At 37.5% G+C, this 23,274-nt stretch overlaps 1 protein-coding gene across 1 annotated transcript in view; it reads left to right on the top strand.

Annotated features, from left to right (window-relative positions):
- LRBA (LPS responsive beige-like anchor protein) overlaps window positions 1–23,274 on the top strand; it is a 560,210-nt gene that overhangs the window by 69,780 nt on the left and 467,156 nt on the right. Inside the window, exons 5-15 of the mRNA XM_084626698.1 lie at window positions 1,977–2,072; window positions 4,939–5,060; window positions 5,215–5,341; window positions 7,967–8,086; window positions 9,196–9,342; window positions 10,927–11,124; window positions 12,138–12,271; window positions 15,309–15,417; window positions 15,548–15,700; window positions 19,173–19,341; window positions 21,685–21,764. Of these exons, the coding sequence (XP_084482824.1) occupies window positions 1,977–2,072; window positions 4,939–5,060; window positions 5,215–5,341; window positions 7,967–8,086; window positions 9,196–9,342; window positions 10,927–11,124; window positions 12,138–12,271; window positions 15,309–15,417; window positions 15,548–15,700; window positions 19,173–19,341; window positions 21,685–21,764 (1,455 nt within the window). The remainder of the gene's footprint in view (window positions 1–1,976; window positions 2,073–4,938; window positions 5,061–5,214; window positions 5,342–7,966; window positions 8,087–9,195; window positions 9,343–10,926; window positions 11,125–12,137; window positions 12,272–15,308; window positions 15,418–15,547; window positions 15,701–19,172; window positions 19,342–21,684; window positions 21,765–23,274) is intronic.

The following is a 23,274-nucleotide window of genomic DNA, read 5'->3' as shown; positions in this document are numbered from 1 at the left end:
AGTCTGCAGAAGAGAAGAATGAGGGGGGATTTGATAGCTGCTTTCAACTACCTGAGAGGTGGTTCCAGAGAGGATGGTTCTAGACTATTCTCAGTGGTAGAAGAGGACAGGACAAGGAGTAATGGTCTCAAGTTGCAGTGGGGGAGGTTTAGGTTGGATATTAGGAAAAACTTTTTCACTAGGAGGGTGGTGAAACACTGGAATGCATTACCTAGGGAGGCGGTAGAATCTCCTTCCTTAGAAGTTTTTAAGGTCAGGCTTGACAAAGCCCTGGCTGGAATGATTTAATTGGGGATTGGTCCTGCTTTTGAGCAGGAGGTTGGACTAGATGATGTCCTGAGGTCCCTTCCAACCCTGATATTCTATGATTCTATGAAACCAAGGGGGGGAAAAAAAAGCAGAGGATTTAAAAAAAAAAAAGTAGACATTTAAAAAAGGTAAATTAAAAACTACGTCCCACATACACAACCCAAAGAGTGTCTTTTCTCACTTTGTTTTTTCCTTTGGGTAAATATTGCAGAAACTGATTTGGTTAGCGAAGTAGGAATTTGTAGAAAGATCTGAATTTAAGGCAGTCTTGTAATACCACTTGCTGCTTGATTTCAAAGTGAAATCCAAGTGAAAAGTCCTAGCATAAATTTTTTACTGTTTCCACCTGGAGTGGAATAGGAGAACAGAACACCCCTGACAACCTCCCTCCTGAAAGTTAGCTTTTTTTCTCCTCATATGATACTGATGCTACCAGATATACTTCCTCCTCCAGGTGGAATCTAAACATCAGAACTGCTACTTTGACAGCAGAAGCAATTGCTTTAAGAATTGTTCTAAGCACATTGAAAACATATTTGTAATCCTGCTTTGGTGGCCCCTAACATAACCTGCTCAATGTAGAGAAAAGGCTTCACAGATCTGGTTTCTTACTGATTAAAAACAAATGCCTATTAAATATAAAAACCTATGCTAATATTCAGTTAAAATTTCAATTTTTAAACAAAAACTGCAAATTGATCACATAGAAAATACTGTGTATCAAGGTATAAATTTAAGGCTAATGTAGTTAAAAATATTGCATATGTTCAGTGTGGGTGAGTTAAGGTACTCTTTGTAATGTTAATGTTTTTATTTTCTGACTCTCTTGTTTGCATTTAATTTTCTTCTTAAAGAACAAATACAGAGGCGAGAAGGAGGAGAAAAACATAGCTGCATTGCTAGGAAATTGCACAGCTCTCTAAATCTTAAACTCAACTATCTGCAGCACTAGTTATCCAACTTTTTGTGCAGTTCCACAGTGCTGCAGACAGTCAATTTAAACTGTGATCTGTACTCCCCCCCCATTATTTTCTGTTAACATGTGTGAACCATTTTGATTTGCTTTGAGCTTTTATTTTTGAAATACCTTTTTAAGATGGCACAGTGATTAGTTTTCAGTGAGTGGTTTCATATGAAGTTTGAAGTTTATTATTTTTTGTTTCCTAGGCTCAAACAGTTTGAAGTTTCTTCTGAAAGCAAGAAAAACATGATTTTTTCTCCCCCCGCCCCCTCCTCTATAACTCTGAGGGAGTTTAAAGGAATTTCTTTACTTCCCACCTCAGGGAAAGACCAATCATTAAAAGTTTCAGGCCTCTGGAAAGTTATAGGCAAGTGAAAAAACAGTCTTACAACTGTTGGCCTGCAACCATAACTATAACACTTGATATATTAAATTGATGTAAGCTCTCAGGTTTTATTTGGAGATTATTGCCACTTGAATTCAATAGGAAAAGTTAGCTGGAAAAGGAAAAGTTAGAACTAGGCTGTTGGTATCTAAGATGAATTTTGAGTTGATACTGTTCCTTGACTATTACTCTCCTGAGTAATGTGGTAGCCTAGTGTTTGTCTGTGGAAAGATGAGAAATGTGTCAAAATGCGTCCTTTTTTATAATATGTATCAGAATAATATACAAATGTTTGATATTTGTGATAATTTCTTTTAATAGCCACCACATGCTGGAAAATTATTGTCTGTATTAAAACACATGCCTCATAAATATGGTCCTGATGCCTTCTTCAACTTTCCAGGAAAAAGTGCTGCAGTAAGTAGTTATATGTTTTCTATACCTTTGTTATCCTACTCTTACTACTGGCTCTTTTTTGTCGTCTATTCTCATTTGGCTGTTTTGTTCCATGTATACGGTGATATTCACCAGTCTGACATTGTTCCTAGAGAGAACTATTTTTCCAGGGTGGTAACTACATTAAGATTAACTGAAATATGTTACTATTAAATATGCACTACATTTATGGAAGGACAAACGATCTAAGCTAAAGAAAGATTGGATACAAGTAATAGCCGATATCTTAATAGCCCATAGCCCATTTTGTGAGATTGGTTCAATTAACTCACTCTTATTTGTTGCAAGCAGAATCTTTATTTCTTCTCTCAATATTCCTTAGCAGTGGTGTCTGTCCTAGTGTGCAACACACAAGTGAATCCCCAAATATTATACATGTTTGGGAGGCACTCCTGAGAGAGCCTCAGAATGCACCAAATTGAAAGTTGGCTCAATTCTGTTGTCTGTTCATTTTTATGGCAGGAGACACAGAACCTCCCCAGAGACTTCCCCCCCTTCAAATGATCAGACATCATACATGTGAATATAACAGCACATGCTATCTTTATGAGCTGACTCATTTATATGCTGGCCATATGGAAAAAAATCAGCATTCACTGCACTGTTTTATTGCAATTTCTATTACACATAAGAAATACTACCAAAATATTGCTGCAAGGAAAATATAAGAAACACCAGGATAAAGCTAACACTATGGCTAGGGCCCTACCAAATTCATGGCTGTGAAAAATGCATCATGGACCATGAAATCTGGTCTTTTGAAATCTTTTGAAATCTGGTGTTTTTACCCTATACTATTCAGATTTCTTGTGGGGGAGACCAGAGTGTCTCAAATTGGGGGTTCTGACCCAAAAGGGAGTTGCAGGGGGGCCGCAAGGTTATCTTAGGAGGGTTGCAGTATTGCCACCCTTACCGCTGCGCTGCCTTCAGAGGTGGGTGGCCAGAGAGTGGTGGCTGCTGACTGAGGGCCCAGCTCTGCAGGCAGCAGCACAGAAGTAAGGGTGACAATACCATACCATGCCATCCTTACTTCTGAGCTGCTGCTGGTGGCAGCTCTGCCTTCAGAGCTGGGATCTGGCCAGCAGCTGCCGCTCTCCGGCTGCCCAGCTCTGGAGGCAGCGCCGCTGCCAGCAGCAGCGCATAAGTAAGCATAGCAGTACTGCAACCCCCCCCAACTCCTTTTTGGTCAGGTCCCTACAATTATAACACTGTGAAATTTCAGATTTAAATCGCTGAAATCATGAAATTTACGATTTTTAAAATCCTCTGACTGTGAAATTGACCAAAATGGACTGTGAATTTGGTAGGGTCCTAACTATGGCACAGTAAATACTTGAATTCAGTATAAATTCTGCGGCATTCATTGATGGTAAAGAATTTGTACACTTGAAACATTTTTTATTTTTAAACCAAAAATGTCATGCAGTTGTCCTCACTAAGGATCAAATTCATCAAAAACAAATCTTTTAGTTGTTAAAAGAGTAACACATATTTTTTCACAACCTCACACATAACTCAACAGATAGTTATTGGATCATCTTACACTCTCTTTCCATATATATTCTCCCCACTCAAGATCACACACTAACCACCTTCTTTCTTGAAATTAAACATAACATACTTAAGCCCAAAATAAATTAATGTAAACGAAAATTTAAGGAACTGAAAAATAAAGATAAAAATAGAAATATTTCTGAAACCTTCACCATATGATAACTATAATGGGAGTATTAACATTATTTTGGCTACCTGTACATTGTTTTATTAAATTCTTATACTGTATATCGTATCTAAGTGCCTCGAGACAATGAGAAACTTATTTTAGGAATCTTAATATTTTAGATAATTAGCCCAAGCTATCCTAAAAAGCTCTGTGATTAAACCAATTGTAATGATATCAGCCCAAAAAAGTTGTCAGTCTCAGACATATAGACTTATTAGTGAATTACAGCTTTACAGAAGGGTTGATAGCATTGTGTTTGGGCCGGGATAGTTACACAGAGTTGGGGAGCATAATGAGGAGTCTGGCAACATTTATGTTCTTTGATGTTTTTGTTCATCGGTATTGATCATCTGGACAGCATCTTTGATCAGAGGGTTATGGAAATCTGAGTTAAAATTTACATTGCAAGCCTGTGAAACAAAATGGTGAAAGGTGAATGGTAATGGTCAAAAACTGTTCAAAACAAAGAAGCAAATACTATAAAAATTGTTGCGCATATAGTTAGCAACTTACAGACTTTCTAGTTAATGTAGGTACTGTGTTTTTATTTGAAAATTTTGTCTGGAAGGATTGCATAATGTCTTCTTTTGAAAGCAGGGTTATAAGTCTCACATTCTCATGTCTATATTTTTCTGGAGGGCCAAGTTAGGCATGAATTTTCTGCAGATAAGACTGTTTCAGGCAAAATCTAGAGACTTTCATTTTTATGCCTAACTTCTTTCCACAATCAGTTACTTTCCTCCTCTTTGGGATGCAGTCTGGTGTGCCAGCATTGTAGAGATCACTAATCTGTAAATTTCACTTTGCTGTTAGTTCAAAACAGAACAAGATGAGCTTAAGGCAATTTTGGACCAAATATTTCTCCAAAAAAGTTTCGTTTCATTATGAGTTATTTTTATTGAGATATAAATATTTTTGTCATGAAATCTTTATAATCTAAAGATTCTTTAAAAAACAAAACAAAACAAAAAACAAACAAACCTTGGACCATTTTATTATTGCAGTAAGACATAAGAAGTCTGTAACTTGCACCATGTCCTGTCTTAATTCATAAATTATTTTGTTAAATCTTTCTGTATTAAATATCTATGTTACTTCCTTTAGGCTATTGCCTTACCTCCTATAGCCAAGTGGCCCTACCAGAATGGATTTACTTTTCACACTTGGTTAAGAATGGATCCTGTAAATAATATCAATGTGGATAAGGATAAGCCTTACTTATATTGGTATGTATAACGAAAACCTACATTTCTAATGTTTTTTTCCCATTTATATTCATTTTTCAATGGTCTCTGCTTACACTGAAAAAAACAATAACCTAATAACTTTTTTGTTTACATGCAAATTTAGTTTCATTTCTTTAAAAAAACTTTTTTATAGTTTTCGAACAAACAAAGGACTTGGTTATTCTGCTCACTTTGTTGGAGGCTGTTTGATTGTGACATCAATAAAGTCAAAAGGAAAAGGATTCCAGCACTGTGTGAAATTTGATTTCAAGCCACAGAAGGTGGGTTAAGCAAGTAAATAATTCAAATAAGTGCCTTAAATTACCACAGTACATGTGTGTAATTAGCCATTAGTTGTACTAATTTTTTATTTAGATCAGTGTCCTAGTAAGCTCAGGGGAGCGTTCTGTTTTGTTTGCTAATCACTAACTTCATAGTGACCCAGAAAAATATTGTCTGCAAAAATATTACCAATAGTATCAGTTGGCATTATTTAGAGAAGTAAATAATACCAACTTTTATTTTCATAAGTAAAACTTAAACAAATGTACATAGTAACCTGCCATTTTTTAAGATTGTGATTTAATACATTCCCAAGTGTAAAAGAAAAAAATACAATTTAATAAAGAGTAAGTCACACATGTGACCTAGGTGAATAGTGGACTGAAAGTTAGATCTACTGACTGTTGGTTTAATTATGTGAAATGAGTTGATGGTCTTTGTTTCTTGCTGGACAAGTGTCCACATCAGTTGGTATTTGTGCAGCAGAAATGGTAAAGATTGAATAGATATCAGGATCTGGGAAATTGCTTGAAAAGTGTAGGAGAACTTTCACTGTTCCTCTTATGGAATTCACATCCTGGTTTGTGAATAAATAGAAGACTTCAAATTTGTTAGGGCTGGCTCCTGATATGATTAAACTAAGTAATATACACCACAATGTTACTGTTTTTAACTCTTTAAAAATTAGCAAAATAATAACTTATAGGTGTACTAAAATGTATTTATTATGGGAAATTTATGTTTCTGTATGACCTATCCCTAAGAACTCTCAGCACATATAGACAACCTGAAAGTTCTAAGATCTATTCTTGTCTATATTCTCTCTTCTTGCTTCTATTCCAGCTTTCTCCCACTTACAATTTTCCTGTTTCCTTTCCCTGATAAATTCTGTGTAAAGTCTTTATCCTAAGTGAGTGATTTACTCTCACTGTCCTGTGCTATGAGCCAAAGTTTCTCTCAATTCTCAGTTTGGGTGTGGACTAGTGGATAGAGCAGGGAACTGGGGCATAGGAGACCTGGGTTCTGTTTTTGACTATGCCATTTGCTGGCTGGGTGATCTTGGGCAAGTCACTTCCCCTCTGTCTCAGTTTCTTCATCTGTGAAATGGAGATGATGATGCTTACCTCTTTTGTAAAGTGCTTTGAAAGCTATTGACAGAAGAAGTGCTATATTAGAGCTAGGTATAGCTAGGTATAATTATTATTATACATGTTACCTCTTCCCTGATAATTCCTGGGCTGATGGAGTGTTGAAGAATCTACTGGAGACTTCCCAGGAGGGAAGAGTGTGTAGATGAGGACAGACAGGACTCAAAGCAGTCAGTACACCAACTTTGACAAAAAGCACAGGTTATTCTTCCTCACTCATTACCTGGGATGACCCCAAGAATAATTGTTTATAACTAGTATCAGAGGGGTAGCCTAGTTAGTCTGGATCTGTAAAAGCGGCAAAGAGTCCTGTGGCACCTTATAGACTAACAGTCGTATTGGAGCATAAGCTTTAGTGGGGGTGAATACCCACTTTGTCAGATGCATCTGATGAAGTGGGTATTCACCCATGAAAGCTTATGCTCCAATACATCTGTTAGTCTATAAGGTGCCACAGGACTCTTTGCTGTTTATAACTATTCTACCTAGTGTGATCACAACCAACTAGTATGTTTTTAAACACCACTTAGCACTGGCTATAGACAGATAGTGTTGTTTGTTTAAAAATATATGTATTAACGTGTGTTGGCTAACATGGTTATGAAACACACACCTTGTTGTCCTGATCTAGTCAGAGGCTTAACATTTTTCTCAAGCAGTTTCAAGAACACAAACTCATGTGTAAGAGAATACACTAAATGAATCATACTTTGTAATTATCCAGTGTAACCAGAAAGTGTGGTGTTCTCAACTAAGATGAGTTATTCCACATTACTGAATAATCATATTTAGCAACATGGCATGACTTGATTTAAATGGCATTGTTCAAGGCTTCCTTGCATATTTAGTAGACTTGAAAATATGTTTGCTTTCTCAAATGGAGCATTTGTCTGGTGTTTCTGAAGGGGAAAAAAATGTAAACATCTCCAGGAAAGCAGGTCTCCAAACACATTTTGGTAATTCTTATCAGTAATCCCTTGCTGTACATGGATTCTGGTTTACCATTTGACACAGTCCTCGGAGAATCATTAAGCTTTGGTGTCATCCTTGCTGCTCTTTCGGAATGATTGCAAGAAATTCATTGCCCTAAGCCCAAGAAAATGTAAATACATTAACAAAGGAAGATACAGTATTTCTTTTGTCAGTTATTTTGGCATAAATAGTGCCCTTCGTATTGTCAGGGAAAAGTTGTGTACTGTGACCGTATATCTCTTTTAAGATTATACACCTATTTGTCAGTACACAGGGTGACTGGGCACACTCTTTGGGTACAGTGAATTAGGCTAGGCCAGCAGTGAACTTTGCATTTCTTCCACATTAATTTAAAAAAATCCCTAAATCATCTACAAAAAGTTTTCTGCCTTTTCGTAACTCATATCAATAGTTTTGATCTTCTGGGATACAGCTACTTTGAGTAACTTTTAAAACATACTTACACAGGCTTAAAGTATCAATAATTATTCTCTTCTTATTCAGTGGTATATGGTTACTATAGTGCATATCTATAACCGCTGGAAGAACAGTGAACTTCGGTGCTATGTGAATGGGGAACTAGCATCATATGGAGAGATAACGTGGTTTGTCAATACCAGTGATGTAAGTAGCTTTTATTTAATTTTGTTACTTAATTTCATACTTGGAATGGCTGAAATTGTTTTTTGCACTTGATTATATTTTTAGGTTTTGATAACCTGGCTTGAGAGGGAAAAAGTAGGTTTTCCAATAGAACTTGGAATAAATAATTAAAAAACCCAGTAAACTTCTGTACCTGGTGGCCTACATGGCATTTTACCAATAGATCAACTAAGAGAATGCAAATGTAGTCAGTGTGTTAGATGGCCAGTAAAAGTTATGGACCCAGTTCTGCAAACACCTAAGCACATTCATTATATTACTTAAATGAACAGTCCATTGACTAGTCTCTGGAGTAAAGTTATGTGTATGCTTAACTGTGTGCAGGATTGGGCCCTATAGGTGAACACTATCATCTCTCTTTAAAAACTTATTTTACTCTCCTGCAGTTTCACTTTCTACTCTCCTAATGTGTGGAAGAGAGTCGAATAATACTGATCTCCAACATGGTATTGAGATATCAATACAATTAATGTTACCCTTATACTCCAGAAAGATCTGATTTTCTGATGATGTATGTTTGACAGTTCTAGAACGTAGCTTCTTAACTCTCTCGCCCTGTATATATTTGCAGATATGTCCTATTAGTATTTGAGTAGAGTAAAAATTGCAGAGAACATTTAGTTTATTTTTAATTAATATTGTATATTATGTATTTTACAAATTTTAGACATTGCTGACAGCTAAATAAAATGAAAAATAATTGTTATTTTGCTTAAACCCCCACCCTTTTTTTTAAACTGCAGGTTTTGAAAACATTCATTTTATTTATTAATGCAATCTTTCAAAATTAGCATGAAAGTTTTACCAGTGTGGACACCCAATTTACTTGCCTTGACTATGAAGATTGATTTGAGTTGGGAGAGGGAGATTTTGCTTTTTGCCTGTCCAAAAATATTTTTTTCACCTTGATCAGTTATAATATTGAAAGGCTACTTTGGGTGTAAAATAAATTATTGCTTTTCTTAAGAATAACAAATACATAGTCCACATGATTAATACTTGTGTGCTTCACATTGAATCCTTTCTTGTCTTTTATTGTGTACAACTATATCCTGTGTTGTCCTTTTCAGACGTTTGATAAATGTTTCCTGGGTTCTTCAGAAACAGCAGATGCTAATCGAGTGTTTTGTGGGCAGATGACAGCTGTTTACCTTTTCAGTGACGCTCTCAATGCTGCTCAGATTTTTGCCATTTATCAGCTTGGCCTGGGATACAAGGTATTTTGGAGTTGAGTGAATAGTACCCAAAAGATTAATTCTAATAAGTCAATTTCTATAGTATTTTAGGATGTCAATGACGATGATGTATACAATGTTCTTACCAGCCTATTTTTTATTTACATAGGCTTATAGAAATAAACTATCTAATATCACAAAATTTAAATTAATCTATTCAATTTTATAAAAGTGTAATGAGGAAAGAAGTGTAATGAGGAAAGAAGTGAACATATAGATAATGCTATATGTTTGTCATGAACATGATTTGCTTGAGAAAAGTATGACAGTTGAGGTTTTTTGGGGGTGGACTTTATAACCCCATCCAGCTGCTACTGAGCATGAACTTTTATAAATATAACTTTCTATAGTCACTTGGGTTTCTAAATGATTTTAAACAGCTTTTCATAATTTTATTACAAAAAATATTTTGCTCAGTAATGTGACCCTGTGACTTTTTCCATTTTTCTATTTTTTTAATGTTTTCTATTTTTGCCATGATGCATAATCTGCCTTGCGTAACTGATTTATAACAATGCTACAAGCCCATCTGCCTGAGAAGAGAGCATTTGATAATGTAATTAAAAACCATTCTTTATATAAATTCACTGTCAGAGTGGGAGTTGCAGCACAGCAGGAGAATTGTTTGCTGGTGTTTTGTTTTCCATCTCTTCTGTTCTATAAAACTCCAGTCCCACTCCATGACATGAAATAGATTGTACATGTATTAAACAAAACACAACCCCTCTCCCCTTCTCGACTAGGCGCACATTTAATTTGGTATTAAAACAAGGCTCATGCAAATAATAAACTCTGTTTGCTGTCTTTACTCTCTCGTTGACTTCTCAGGAGTCTTGCTTTGGATTTTTGGGTGATGGGGAGGGACCTGCTGTCTAAGTGGATAAAGCACTAGCTATTAACTAAAAGAAAAGGAGTACTAGTGGCACCTTAGAGACTAACCAATTTATTTGAGCATAAGCTTTCGTGAGCTAAAGCTTATGCTCAGATAAATTGGTTGGTCTCTAAGGTGCCACTAGTACTCCTTTTCTTTTTGCGAATACAGACTAACACGGCTGCTACTCTGAAACCTAACTGCGGCTAGATCATTTTCTTCATTGAGGCTTGCGACCAAATTTACTTTCTTCATATCAGAGAAGTATCTTGATACCTAATTTAACATATTAAAAGTGAAGAGCACTGAGGTTTAATTCTGTTATGCTATTTACTTACTTGCTGTTTGTATTGTGGTAACCCTGATGGGCCTAAGTTGGGGACTGTGGCCCCTACATGCTGTAGAAATGCAACATTTTTTTGTTCTTACCTCTACCCAAAGAGCTTCTAAGTGAACACTGAGTAACAGACACTATATTTTATTATGTTTTTCTTTGCTTCCACAATGTCCCTGCTTTAGGGCACAACAATGCTATATAATACTAACTCTACAAAAATTGTCCTGTCCTGGTGTTGTAGTGGGGCTGTTCTGATGCATTGCTGGAATAGAGGAGTAATGCTGTTGTAATTGTTTTGTTTCCTGTTGTATTTTCTGTGTTAGTCACCTTAATTTTTTTCTTTCTTCCATCATTCTAGGGAACGTTTAAATTCAAGACAGAAAGTGATCTCTTCCTTGCTGAGCATCACAAACTGTTACTGTATGACGGCAAATTGTCCAGTGCTATTGCTTTCACATACAATCCAAGGGCTACTGATGCACAGCTTTGTCTAGAATCATCCCCCAAGGATAACCCTTCTATCTTTGTTCATTCACCACATGCTCTCATGCTTCAGGTACTTTGGCACTTTTAGTAGACTTTCTGAGGAGAAAAATGGCTTGTACTTGTGAAGTCTGTAATCAGGATTTAGTGCCAGGTGAGAGGGCCCCAGATAATAGACTAATCAATAGAAGCTAGGAGAACTGCACTCCTCTCCTTCTTCAACCTTTTAGTTGGAGGTGTGGAGAATTGTTCTCAGCTCTTTAAAGTAACTCTCCTCCCTTTGTCATCAAGCCTCCTGACTTCTCCCCACTACTACTGCCTTACATCAGGCTCCCCTTTCTTATCACTTCTGGTCCCAAGAGGGAGGGATTTCCAACTTCTCCTAACCAATTTTGCTTCTTCTCATTGCATAGAGCAACCCTTCTCCACATCACACCTGTGCATTGTACCTCTCATCAGTGTATAAGCATGTCATCCTTCCCTTTCCTAAGTGAATTTGCTCACTTTTCCATTCTTAGAGTCCCAATTAAATTCTTCTTCAGGAAGGTTACATCAGAATTTTTTAAAGAAACACAGCAGAAGTTTAGAAAATAACTTTAAAAACAGCCTTCTTCCTTTCTCCTCCCCCACCCCCCCAAAAAAAATTCCACAGCCCCCCAGTGTTTTTTCTTGAGGACATTCTATTGTAACTCTTGCTTCTTCCATCTCAGGGCCTCTAACACCTTGCTCTCCTCCACTTCAGGAGAACACAGGGGCACTCCAGGAAGGGCCAGCAAGCTATGGAGCTGCTTTGTTATCAGAGACCATGTTTTGCTTTAGATGCTGGCCACAACCTATGTGCCCATCTAAAGTCATCTTTGAGGACCAGCACAGTAGACCGGAATCTCAGGCTTTGGGTCAGGCTGGGACTGGGACATCTTTTTAGTGGTTGTCTCCTCAACAGTAGCAGCCATTACTTGTAATAGTTTCTTTGTGTGGTAGCAGTCTGATTTTATATTAAAGATACTCTTAAGTATTTAAGTCAAATGATAACTGTTTTAAAGTGGTTTTAGAAAAGGTTTTAATCTTTTAATTCTTCTTTGGCAGGATGTGAAAGCAGTCCTAACACATTCTATCCAAAGTGCTATGCATTCAATTGGAGGAGTGCAGGTACTTTTCCCTCTGTTTGCACAGTTAGACCATAGGCAATATTCATTGGACCAAGTTGACACAACTGTTTGGTGAGTACGTATGGCTACCTCATTTCATCTTCCATTTTAATTTAAGTGAAATGGGTTTTTGCTTAATTTAAATGGCCGCAGAGCTAGGTACCTTATGTTGTAAAGAATTCTCGTGGTTTACGGTTCTTTTTTCCCCCCAGTAAGATAGAGCAGCAGTAAAGGGAAGACTTCTTATGTAAGGCTTCTCTACATAAGCACAATACATTGAAGATTACATCTGCCTTAAGTGATAGAAATGCACAGCTTCTAGTAAATAGTTAATAAAATAACTGAAGGTTAAACTGGAAACCGTGTCTGTCTGTGTTTAGCTATTAGGCAAAGAATTAACTCCAACTAATGGAATTGCAGCACTATTATTTGGATGCTTTATTTCTGTTCTCAAGGCCAGAAGTTGTTATGCCTCATGTGAACAGGACTGTGAGTTGAGGTCAAGATTATTGGCACCATGTTTTCTATGCAAACTTGCACAAATGAAAACAAATATGCACATCATGTTATAGTTATATAATGCATTTATGGGGCATTAGAAGTATGAAAAATCTACACGAGCTCTCTCCTGTCAAAGGGGCGGGGCGAGCTTCTTGAATCTCCATGGAGGATAGCTCAGTGGTTTGAGCATTGGCCTGCTAAACCCAGGGTTGTGAGTTCAATCCTTGAGGGGGCCATTTAGGGATCTGGGGCAAAAATTGGGGATTGGTCCTGCTTTAAGCAGGGGGTTGGACTAGATGACCTCCTGAGGTCCCTTCCAACCCTGATATTCTATGATTCTATGATAAGTTGATGATCCTGAGCTGTAGTGCATGATGAGTGAAAGATGTGTTATGTGTCCAGGCTAACTCAAGCTTGGTATGAGTTGTCAAGAGCAAGGGCTGAATGTAAAAATGGTAAGGGACTCTGTAGTTAAGGTTGCAAAGAAGTTTCCTTTAGAACCACTTGTTTTACAAACTCAAAACATTCCAAAACACATTTTACCTTTTTGGCTACTTTATTTTTATGGTGTGAGTGTAGGAGAAACTGAAGCAATAGCCTTCCTTAGCAGTAGGCATACACGTAGCCTTTACTGAGGGCTAGTACTTTGCTTCGATTAAAATGCTTTTCATTTAGTAAAGTTATTACTATTTGTAAATTATATTCTGGGGCATGAGCATTAGAAAACTGATGAAGGTATAGACATGTATTTGAAGAAAAATCCATATTTGGGGTGGGATTTAATCCCATTGATTTCTGCTCCTAAATCCTTTAGGCATTTTTAAAAATCTCCTGAATTCCTACTTTAAATATGAACTAATAAAACTCTTTTATCAACTTCAAAACTTAGTAACTTCACAACTGCTAAACTGATTTTTTTTTTCTCCTGCTTGGCTCTTGTGTTAAGACCTATAAAATCATGTCTAAAAGAAATTCAGTAGAAATAAGTTATACACTTATAAACGTGCAATTTATAGTACTCCATTACCAGTGTAGTGTACAATGATAAAGGTTTATACCAATTAATGTTCATGTACAAAAATACATATGTAAACCACAGTATTAACAGGCAATAGCCAGTCCTGAGCCAGCTAGGGGCTTAAGTCTAACTGTGTGTATTTTACTGACACCAAAGCACTAATTGACCTTTATGTGCATTTTGTTAAAGAACTATGGAATTTTTTTCTTTTAAAGAGGCAGAAGAATAATGCTAAAATTATGTACAAAAACCTTTTAATGGAATATTAAGGGTACACAGTTAAGTTCTCTAAAATCAGGAAATACAAAAGCTAAGTTTGAATATATGACCTTCTTGCATTTAGACCTTAGGATCATTTTTAATTATGTGCTCATATACTAATTAATGATAAATGAAGTGTAATTTTTTCACCTCCTTAAATGCATGTGCTGATTCCTAGGTTGTGAGTTAGTGGGAGCAGTGAAAAGGGGAGAATGCATATCAGTTTGCAACCTAACATCATAATGTTTTTTATCATGGTCTTACAAGAGAAATGAGCATCTCTGTGATGGGGTGGGGAAAAAACAAACCAAAAAACCCTTTTTTTGGTGGATGTGGGGGGAGCTCATCTTCACAGTGGAACAGTAAAAAGAAAAGACAAATATGTTTGCTTCTCAGTTCATGACTTTTGAGTCCTTAACTGGACAATCTTAATCTTGCATTAATATTTCTGCATTTAATGCAGAAACTTTTGCTGTTCTAAAATCTTCTAGTCTATTTCTTCCTCCACCCCTCTGTTACCTTCAAACCTACAAAGAACTTGCGTATATTTGAGTTTTTCTTTGCTTCAGCTCTGTTTTGCAACCTCTGATCTTCCAGCCACAGAAATTGATGAGACTTCATAGCAGTTAAGGAGTGGCACTGACTAAAGTGGGATTGTTCAAAGCAGTTAGTCCTGCTTTAAATGGAAGTGCTGCCAACATCATTTAGCCTGGCTGAAAGCAACAGAATGGCAGTTGAAATGGAACATAGGTCTATTGTATGGTAGAACTGGTTCAAAATTGGAAGTAATTGGTGATAAGTGGTTTCAGGAATGTTTTGCCATTGGAAAAGTATCACAAAGTTCAAAGTTTTGAGGTAGAGAAAATCCAGTAGCAACTAGGAGACTGATCACTTTGGAAAAGCAGCCATGTTAGTCTGTATCCGTAAAAAGAACAGGAGTAGTTGTAGCACCTTAGATACTAACAAGTTTACTTCAGCATCAGCTTTCGTGGGCTACAGCCCACTTCATCGGTTCCATTCTGTGCACCTGATGAAGTGGGCTGTAGCCCATGAAAGCTTATGCTCAAATAAGTTTGTTAGTCTCTAAGGTGCCACAAGGACTTCTGTTCTTTTTGTAACTTTGCAGTCTTAAATGTTTTCAAATTCTAATCTTAATCTTAATTTAGCCATTTAAGTGTTGTGTTAAATGTACTTATATACTGGAAGATGAAAGAGCTTAGCTGGGAACATATTCCTGTGAGGGAACTGAATACCTCATTTCTATGACTCTCTGAAACAGCTGATATTTCTTTAAGAAACTGAATGATTTCAATACACTGTATTTTTCAGTTCTACTTTGCTGGCTTTCATCATGGAGTTGCTGAAGAACTCAATTGCTATGCAAGAGCAGATGCTTTCCTGTAAGGGCTTCCTTGTGATGGGACATACTCTTGAAAAGGTAAAACAAAATCACTACTGATCTATGGTTAGCTTATCAGAATTTTTTTTGCTAATATTTTTCTGTATTGTCAAAGTTTAAAAACAGTTCTGTAAACGAGTCTGAAGAAACCTTTTTTTTTTTTAAACAGTCTTCCAAAGTCCATGTTACCAGAGTTGTGCTAGAACTATGTCTTGCCTTTGCTAAATATCTGAGTAATTTGCACAATGGGATTCCATTGCTTAAACAGCTGTGTGATCACATTCTCCTTAACCCTGCAATATGGATTCATACACCAGCGAAGGTAAAATATTTTGGTTTTGTTAATCACATATCAGTTCAGGTTAGAAAACACTAGGTGGTGGTGGTGGTGGTGGTGATGATGATGATGATGATGATACTGTTTGTTCTTAATGAAGTGGCATCCAAAGGCCCAGTCAGGATCCCTCCTTCTTTTTCTTTTATGCTTCTTTTCCTGGTGAGCATTGAGGTGGCAACATGGAAAGTAGGGAGGACCAGACTTCCTTTTCCTCTGCTACAGGTTCCAGCACCTCCTGTGGGATTCCTCAGCATTCCCAGGCCAGCCCAAAGCTGTAATTCCTCCAGTGTATCCTGGGTCAGCCTTGGGCCCTCTGCCCAGTGGGATGTGCCTGGTAAAGTTCTAACGGAAGTGTCCTGGGGTCATCCTTATGAGGTGCCTGAACCACCCCAACTGCCTCCTCTCGATCCAAGGCCCTCCTGAATAGCCAAGCTTGTCTCTCTATCTTGGGGGGGTGGGGTTGACCTAATTTTCACAACTTCAGCTACATGAATAGCGTAGCTGAAGTCAGCATATCTTAGGTTGAGTTACTTGGCTGTGAGGATGGCAGCGAGTTGATCGCTGCCGCTCCCCCGTTGACTCCCCTTCCGCCTCTCGTGAGCTGGAGTCGACGGGGAGCGCGTTCAGGAATCAATTGATCGCGTTTAGAGGAGATTTGATAAATCGATCCCCGATAGATCAATCACTACCTGCTGATCTGGCGGGTAGTGAAGACCTGCCCTTAGAGAATAAGCCCAGACACCCTGAAGAGAAAGGTTTCAATCAGGATCCCATTGTTCTAAATGCTGTATGTACATAGGCTGACACAGTCCCTGCCTGAATAGTTAATGTTCTAATTGAAGATCTGGATCAGTAGCATGAGACTATTTGCATTCTATCGACAAAGCAGCCCTTTAAAATAGTATAGTCCAACTTCAGTTCCACTTACACTTCTGCTACGGTGTGAATACGGAGTTTAGTGGATCGGTGCCAAATGATTCCAGATTTAAGTATACTGTAAACCAAACATATATCATCTCAGTGATACTATAGAATTACTATGTACATAAAGTATATTAAGGCATAAAAATATTTGCCTGTGGTCCTATACTAATTTCCAATCCATACAGGTATAACAGTGCGCCAGAATTGAAGCCAGAACACTGGCAAAGGTTATTTTTAACTCTCAATAGAACAAAAGACAAGTAATTTAGCACTCAAGGAGAAGTATGGAAATATAGGGTTGTTTAAAGATGCTGCAGGCAGTGCTGCACCTGTTTTGTAGCTACATAGGGAAATTTTTTTTTCATGGCTTTTAAACTGACTTATTTCAAGAGCATGAAATTCACTTAAAAGCTCCATCATCAGAAGGCTATAAACGTTGACATTCTGTGGTGAATTCCATAAGCTGAGCCAAAATTAGATACAAATAAGTTTTGAAACATCATAAATGAATGATGTTATATGGGTACAGTTAAATTAAGCCTTTATAAAAGCATTGGCAGCATCTTTTATGTTTGCAGAAGGGGAAATAAGCAATACAAATCTATAAGATCGTAACTTTATAATGAACTGTTTATATGAACTTTACAAACTGTTTCATATTAAGGGCATACTTTCCACTTGAAAATCCCACTTCTAGGAACTCTAATAACACTTAAGATAACTATAACTGAAAAGCTAGTAGAGAGAATGTTTTTCTTCCTGTTTAGTTTGATTTATGCATTTGACAGCTCTTTGTGTATTGTCATTTTCAGTGTTCACCCTGTATGTGAGTTTTTTCTAGCCAAACATAAACAGGAGAACAAGTAAACACTTTCCAAGAGGGTGACAGGTTTCTGCTGTTGCTTCACCTTGTTTTGATCATGTTGGAACTTGCAGAGCTGCTGATTGATTCCTGATAACTTCTGTTGGAACACATGGTGTTCATTAACCCTATCCTGGATATAAGGGAGTCGGAGTGGCCATATAGACAGAGTAAGGGCTTGTCTACAAGGAAGTTAATACAAGATAGGGTGTGAGTTTACAGCACATGGACTAACTCCCTGTGTGGACACTTACTGCACACTGCAAGTGCACTTGAGCACCTTAGCTTAGTACACTTTAAAGCGTACTAAGCTATCAAGCTAAAGCAGATACAGGCATTTTTAGTGCACAGTAACAGTGTCCGAGATTGGTGTGGACTGATCTTCCCTTACGAAGAAAATAGAGGAACAGCTACTATAGGAAACTATAGAAAAAATCTTGGGCTGGAATTTGTTACTGTTTTTTTGTAAATAGAGATAAACTTCACTAAGGGGGTGAGTTTTGACTCTGTACAATGTGTCAGAGGCTGTGTTTTGGAAAGTGAGCTGCTTGGACCCTTACCCATTTTTAAAGACTCTTCTAAAAATCAAAAAATTAGACCATGTTATGTTTTGGGTGCTCTATCTGAAACGGGAATTGTTAAAATGTCACTGCAATAAAACATTAAAAATGTCATTGTCCCTTGTATGATTTAGACATGCACTAATGTCTATAGCACTATTTTACATAGATACTTCACAAAAAAGGAACTTTTCCCTTAGGGAACAGTAGCACCAGGAATCTTTTTTATTGCCCTTTCATTGTGCTCCAGAGAAGGACAGTGACATAGAATTTTTATTCTGGCAGTTAGATGTAGCTATCAATATAGCCACTCCCAAGCATTTTTTAAAAAAAAAGCCCCCCAGAAATGATGAGATGGAAAAAAAAAATGGGGGATTCACACATTCAGACTAATTTTCACAAGCAAAGGCCAAAATGTGGTGTTTTAAAATGAGATTCTCTCATATTCACATGACTCCAGAAGCTTGGACATTTAGAATTATACCAAATATCATGTTTCAGAGTAGCAGCCGTGTTAGTCTGTATTCGCAAAAAGAAAAGGAGTACTTGTGGCGCCTTAGAGACTAACAAATTTATTTGAGCATAAGCTTTCGTGAGCTACAGCTCACTTCATCGCACTTCCCCTAGGATTAATCTGTAGCCCCATGCACATGAATGCTAGATCCCTATCCTATGCTCCCCACTCACATATCCCATCTCCAAACATGGTTCCCAAGCCCCTAAACTACCATGTCCCCATATACCTAAAAAATAACATTTATGTGTATCTTGTAACATTTGACATTGAATGCGTCTGATGAAGTGAGCTGTAGCTCACGAAAGCTTATGCTCAAATAAATTTGTTAGTTTCTAAGGTGCCACAAGTACTCCTTTTCTTTTTACCAAATATCATGAGGCTTGTGGTAAAATCAAAAAAGTTTAGTAACTATTTGGCAAGGCTACCCTAGTGATTATCTTCATTTACTCTGCTCTTTTTTACATTAGAATTTTTAAAAATTGGATAAAATTAAGAATGGAATTGCCTAATTTACTACCATTTTGACTTACCTCCCTGTTGTGTGTGTGAAATCGTAGCTGACATTTTCAATTTGTTCTTAACTGGATGTTGTAGGTTCAGTTGATTCTGTACACTTACCTGTCTACTGAGTTCATTGGCACTGTTAACATATACAATGCAGTTCGGCGAGTTGGGACAGTTCTTCTGGTAATGCATTCCTTAAAATATTACTACTGGGCCGTGAACCCTCAAGATCGCAGTGGTATTACTCCAAAAGGTGTAGGTATGTATACATTCTTCACCCTTCATCAACACATGAGTATTCTGAACCTCTTCACTTGAAGTGCACTGTTTTGTGTGGTGTGTAGAATGGATGGGATCCCAGGCAGTGTTTCATTTGGTGGAAGGATTCAGCACACCAGTTCTAACAAGCAGCTTTGTCCATAGGGTGCTGTCTTTTTTGACCCCACCGCCCCAGACCCTGAAGAGAATAAATATGTTCCCCCAGCCCCCAGGATCTATGTACATTATTAAAATATATCATACTGGGGACGATGTTAAAAGTGCAGAGCTAGGCTTCTTATCAGCATTTCACATACTCAAAGACATAACCTATTTATAGAGCTCATTCAGGTATTGGGTCTCTTGAAGCTTCAAGAACCTAATAAGACACAGTGATGAGAATGGGGGAGCTGAGAACAGGCATGATGAGCCCATGTGATAGACATAGATCTCAGTGATTGATGGGAAATGAGAATGAGCATGCTACAGATGCACAGTGCTGAGATAGGATGAGGTGCTGAAAATAGGCATTCAGTGCATGCCACTGACACGCAACACTAAGACCAAAGGAGCTCAGAACATAGAGACTTGATGCTTAATACTGGCACCCACTACTGAAAAGTGGGGCTGGCAGAATGAAAACGCATCACTGAGATTGGGAGAGGGAAGAGAACTTCCCATTGAGATGAATTATGAAATTAACTCCTCTCAGAGGTGTTTTGGGCTGTATTAATCTCCATGGAGTCCAACCCATTGAGTTGAGACCACCACATGCAGATTAATGTGGCAACTCCTGCCTTTGCAAGCCATCCTGAAGCTTTTGAGAAAGGAGGAAGGATTTCTAGAGCTCCCCTTTCAACTCCTGATGGGCAAGGGGAGCCCCACACTTTTCTCCAGCCTTTTGTTCCCAACTGGAAGAAGGGGCTCTGGGAGTTCCTATCACCCTTTCTTGGAGTAAGGGTTGTACTGTACTCCCTATGATGTTGCCTCCAGCTGGTAGTTGTGCTCCTCATAGTTTCTTGGCTACCTTGTTATCAGCCTACGGTGGGAATGAGGATCGGAGAGATCTGGTTGCTGAAGGCCATATAGGTATACCCAGGAAGTTCTCTCATGCCAGTCCTCCTTCAGGGGCTGCTTAATTCTGTTCCTCTCACTACCACCACCACCACCTTCTCAAACAAGGGAAATTCACTAACAAACTTTGTGAAAGGGAAATTACATTTGCTTTGTAGTGTGTTGAACCCTGGAAGGAATGAAGATTTTTTGTTAGTAAGAACTTGTCTACCCATAAAATTGAACTGGTTTACCTAAAGGTATGTTTCTTTACCGATTTAGTGAAACTGGTGCAAGTTTGTGTGGAATACTCTTATTTCAGTTGAATGGCTTATTTTTGATTTGGGCTAAACTGAAACAAAGCACTCTTAAACCCAACCAAAGTGCATCTATGCAAACTTGCACCAGTTTAACTAAACTGGTTTAAAACCACATCTGTAGTTAAACTGGTGCAACACAAGGCCTCATAGAGCTGTTTGAATTTGTATATTCTTTTGTTAAAATTGGGGTTGTATTTACCCCTCCCTGGTCATAGCTAATACAATGAATATCCTGGGGAGGAGCAAAAGAGCTATGATATTTGGATTTTTAAAATATTTCAGCGACAGATTATTTGGGGAGGGAAAGGAGAGAGTCTTCTCTGAGAGTCTTTGATCTCTAAATTGGGTTTCTCTAACTTGCAAGATGATGTTTGTATACAAGAGGTGTAGGGATACCTCACAACATCGTGTATTTATCTATAATATGCTAGTAGCGGCCCAAGCAGAAGAAGCCATTTTATATTGATTAAAACTATAGTGTAATCATCCCCTGAAAATATTTAAGAGCTGAAGTAGAAATTTTATTTAAAAAACAAACATACACAAAAATACTGAATATCAAAGTCGGGAAATACTAATTTAAAGTTATCGTATCAACTTAAACTCATTCTTTTGGCCCCATCCATGATATTTCAGTGCTTGATTTAGACACTGCAAAAGTTTTAATTTAAATGAAAAATCATTAAAAGAATTTTTAATATAAGGTTTTATAAAACTTTGACATAGCCTTATCTTGTAGCCTTAATTAGTGGTCAGTTCACTACACTATTAAATGTTAAAACAACATGTAGTAATATGTTTCCTGTGAGAAGCAAAGAAAATCAATGCATCTGAAATCGTGCTCTGGTATATAAAAATATCAAATGTCTGACATTTTTTCAAAACTTTTATGCTTTAGTAACAAGATAACCATCAGTATTTCACATTCAGTAGATAGTATAATATATCCATCTTTTTGTATGTTTTTAAAGATGGACCACGCCCTAATCAGAAGGAGATTTTATCTCTGCGAGCATTCTTACTGATGTTCATTAAACAGCTAGTGATGAAGGTAAGGCAACTATAAATGGAGATTTTATTGTCCGTACTTCCTTTCCCATGAAATGTGTAACATTGACTCCATCTCTGGTGTGTGCTAATGCAGTATATCACTTGAGCAGTCTTTAAAGTATGTTGGAATTTTGGTGATTTTTGTAAGCAAATAAGGTACTTGAAACAACACTGAGAATGATCCTCCCATTTGGCCTGCTAATGTAAGTAGCATGAATTGATAAATGTTTGTTTAAACTGTTTCTTGTCAAAAGTAGAGCTGTTTGGTATGCAGTTAATTTATGAAGTGCCTTCCACCAAGGGAAACATAAGAACTCTCTATTTGATGAGATTCAATCTCCTAAATCTAATAGTGACAGAACCAGATGTTTCAGAAGAAGCATTAGCGTGGACAGAATAACTAGCTGTAGTAGGTTGTTATCCTTTATGCAGACAAGCCACTAGAGGATAACAAACACAGTTTGTCTGTCGGCTTCTCAACTATTTGCCAGATAATAGAGGGCTGTTGAGATTCAGTTCTAAGTTCTGGAGGGGTACATTCTCTAGTGGTTATAAATCCTTCTGCTTGTGTTCCTGTGCTATGTTCTCCCCGAGCCAGAGGTTCTCTGTTTGTTTCTCTTTTCTTTCCACCATGCTGGTCACCTCTCTACATTTTAATCATACTTCTTCTTTCTCCTCCATGCTCCTTAGGTACCAGAGGAGAAGTACTGAGAGCCAAGGAGACAGACTCCCTGCTCTCAATTCTGGTCCTTTGGAGTGGGGAGGACCAACTGCAGCGAAAGTCCTGCTCAGCCCCTTGGCTGGAGCATGCTAGTAGCAGATGAAACCTCTGGGTGGTTCAGCCACCAAATTCTAAAGAGCGTTTACTGAGCATTTGAAAACTGCTTTTTTTCCGCCAGTAGTTTATAAGTAGGCCAAATTTGGGTGGATTTTTGCATGGTCAAAAAAAAAGTACTGATGCCAGGGTAACCCCCTGCCAAATGTCTAGACTCTGGTCCAAAACATTAAGGTACAAGTGTGTCAAAATTAAATGGTTGTAAGACTTCTGTTTTAGCATGGTCAAAACAACTTATTTTTCCTGGAAACAAGTGAACAATTTTTGCTGAAACTTAAAAAACAAGAACAAACAAATGAGGCCTCAGGCAGATCTAGTAGAGATGCCTATAATAAATGTCTAATATTGTTTTTGGATCTTACTAAGCTCTTTGCCTCAATATCTTGTGGAAGTGAGTTCTGCAGGTTAATTTTGCATTGTACAAAGAAGTATTTACTACTTTAAATTTGATGTCCGTTTGCTCTCCTATTATGAGGGAGAATAATAAGAAACTCTGTTCTCCTTCTCTGTATCACTTATTGTTTCATATACATCTATTGTCGCCTCTTACCCTATTTTTGTATGTTACTTTCCACTTTTGGTGGCAACTTTTGTAGCTTAGATCCTTCAGTTGTGAATCCTTTAGGCTAGAGAACCTGTTACCTTAGAAGCTGTCATGGCACCTTAGATAAAGATG

This window comes from Lepidochelys olivacea (assembly GCF_965140295.1).
Source record: "Lepidochelys olivacea isolate rLepOli2 genome assembly, chromosome: 4".
Lineage (NCBI taxonomy): Eukaryota > Metazoa > Chordata > Testudines > Cheloniidae > Lepidochelys > Lepidochelys olivacea.
The sequence above is the reverse complement of the archived record's forward strand: the minus strand, read 5'-3'. Positions and strand labels throughout refer to the sequence as shown.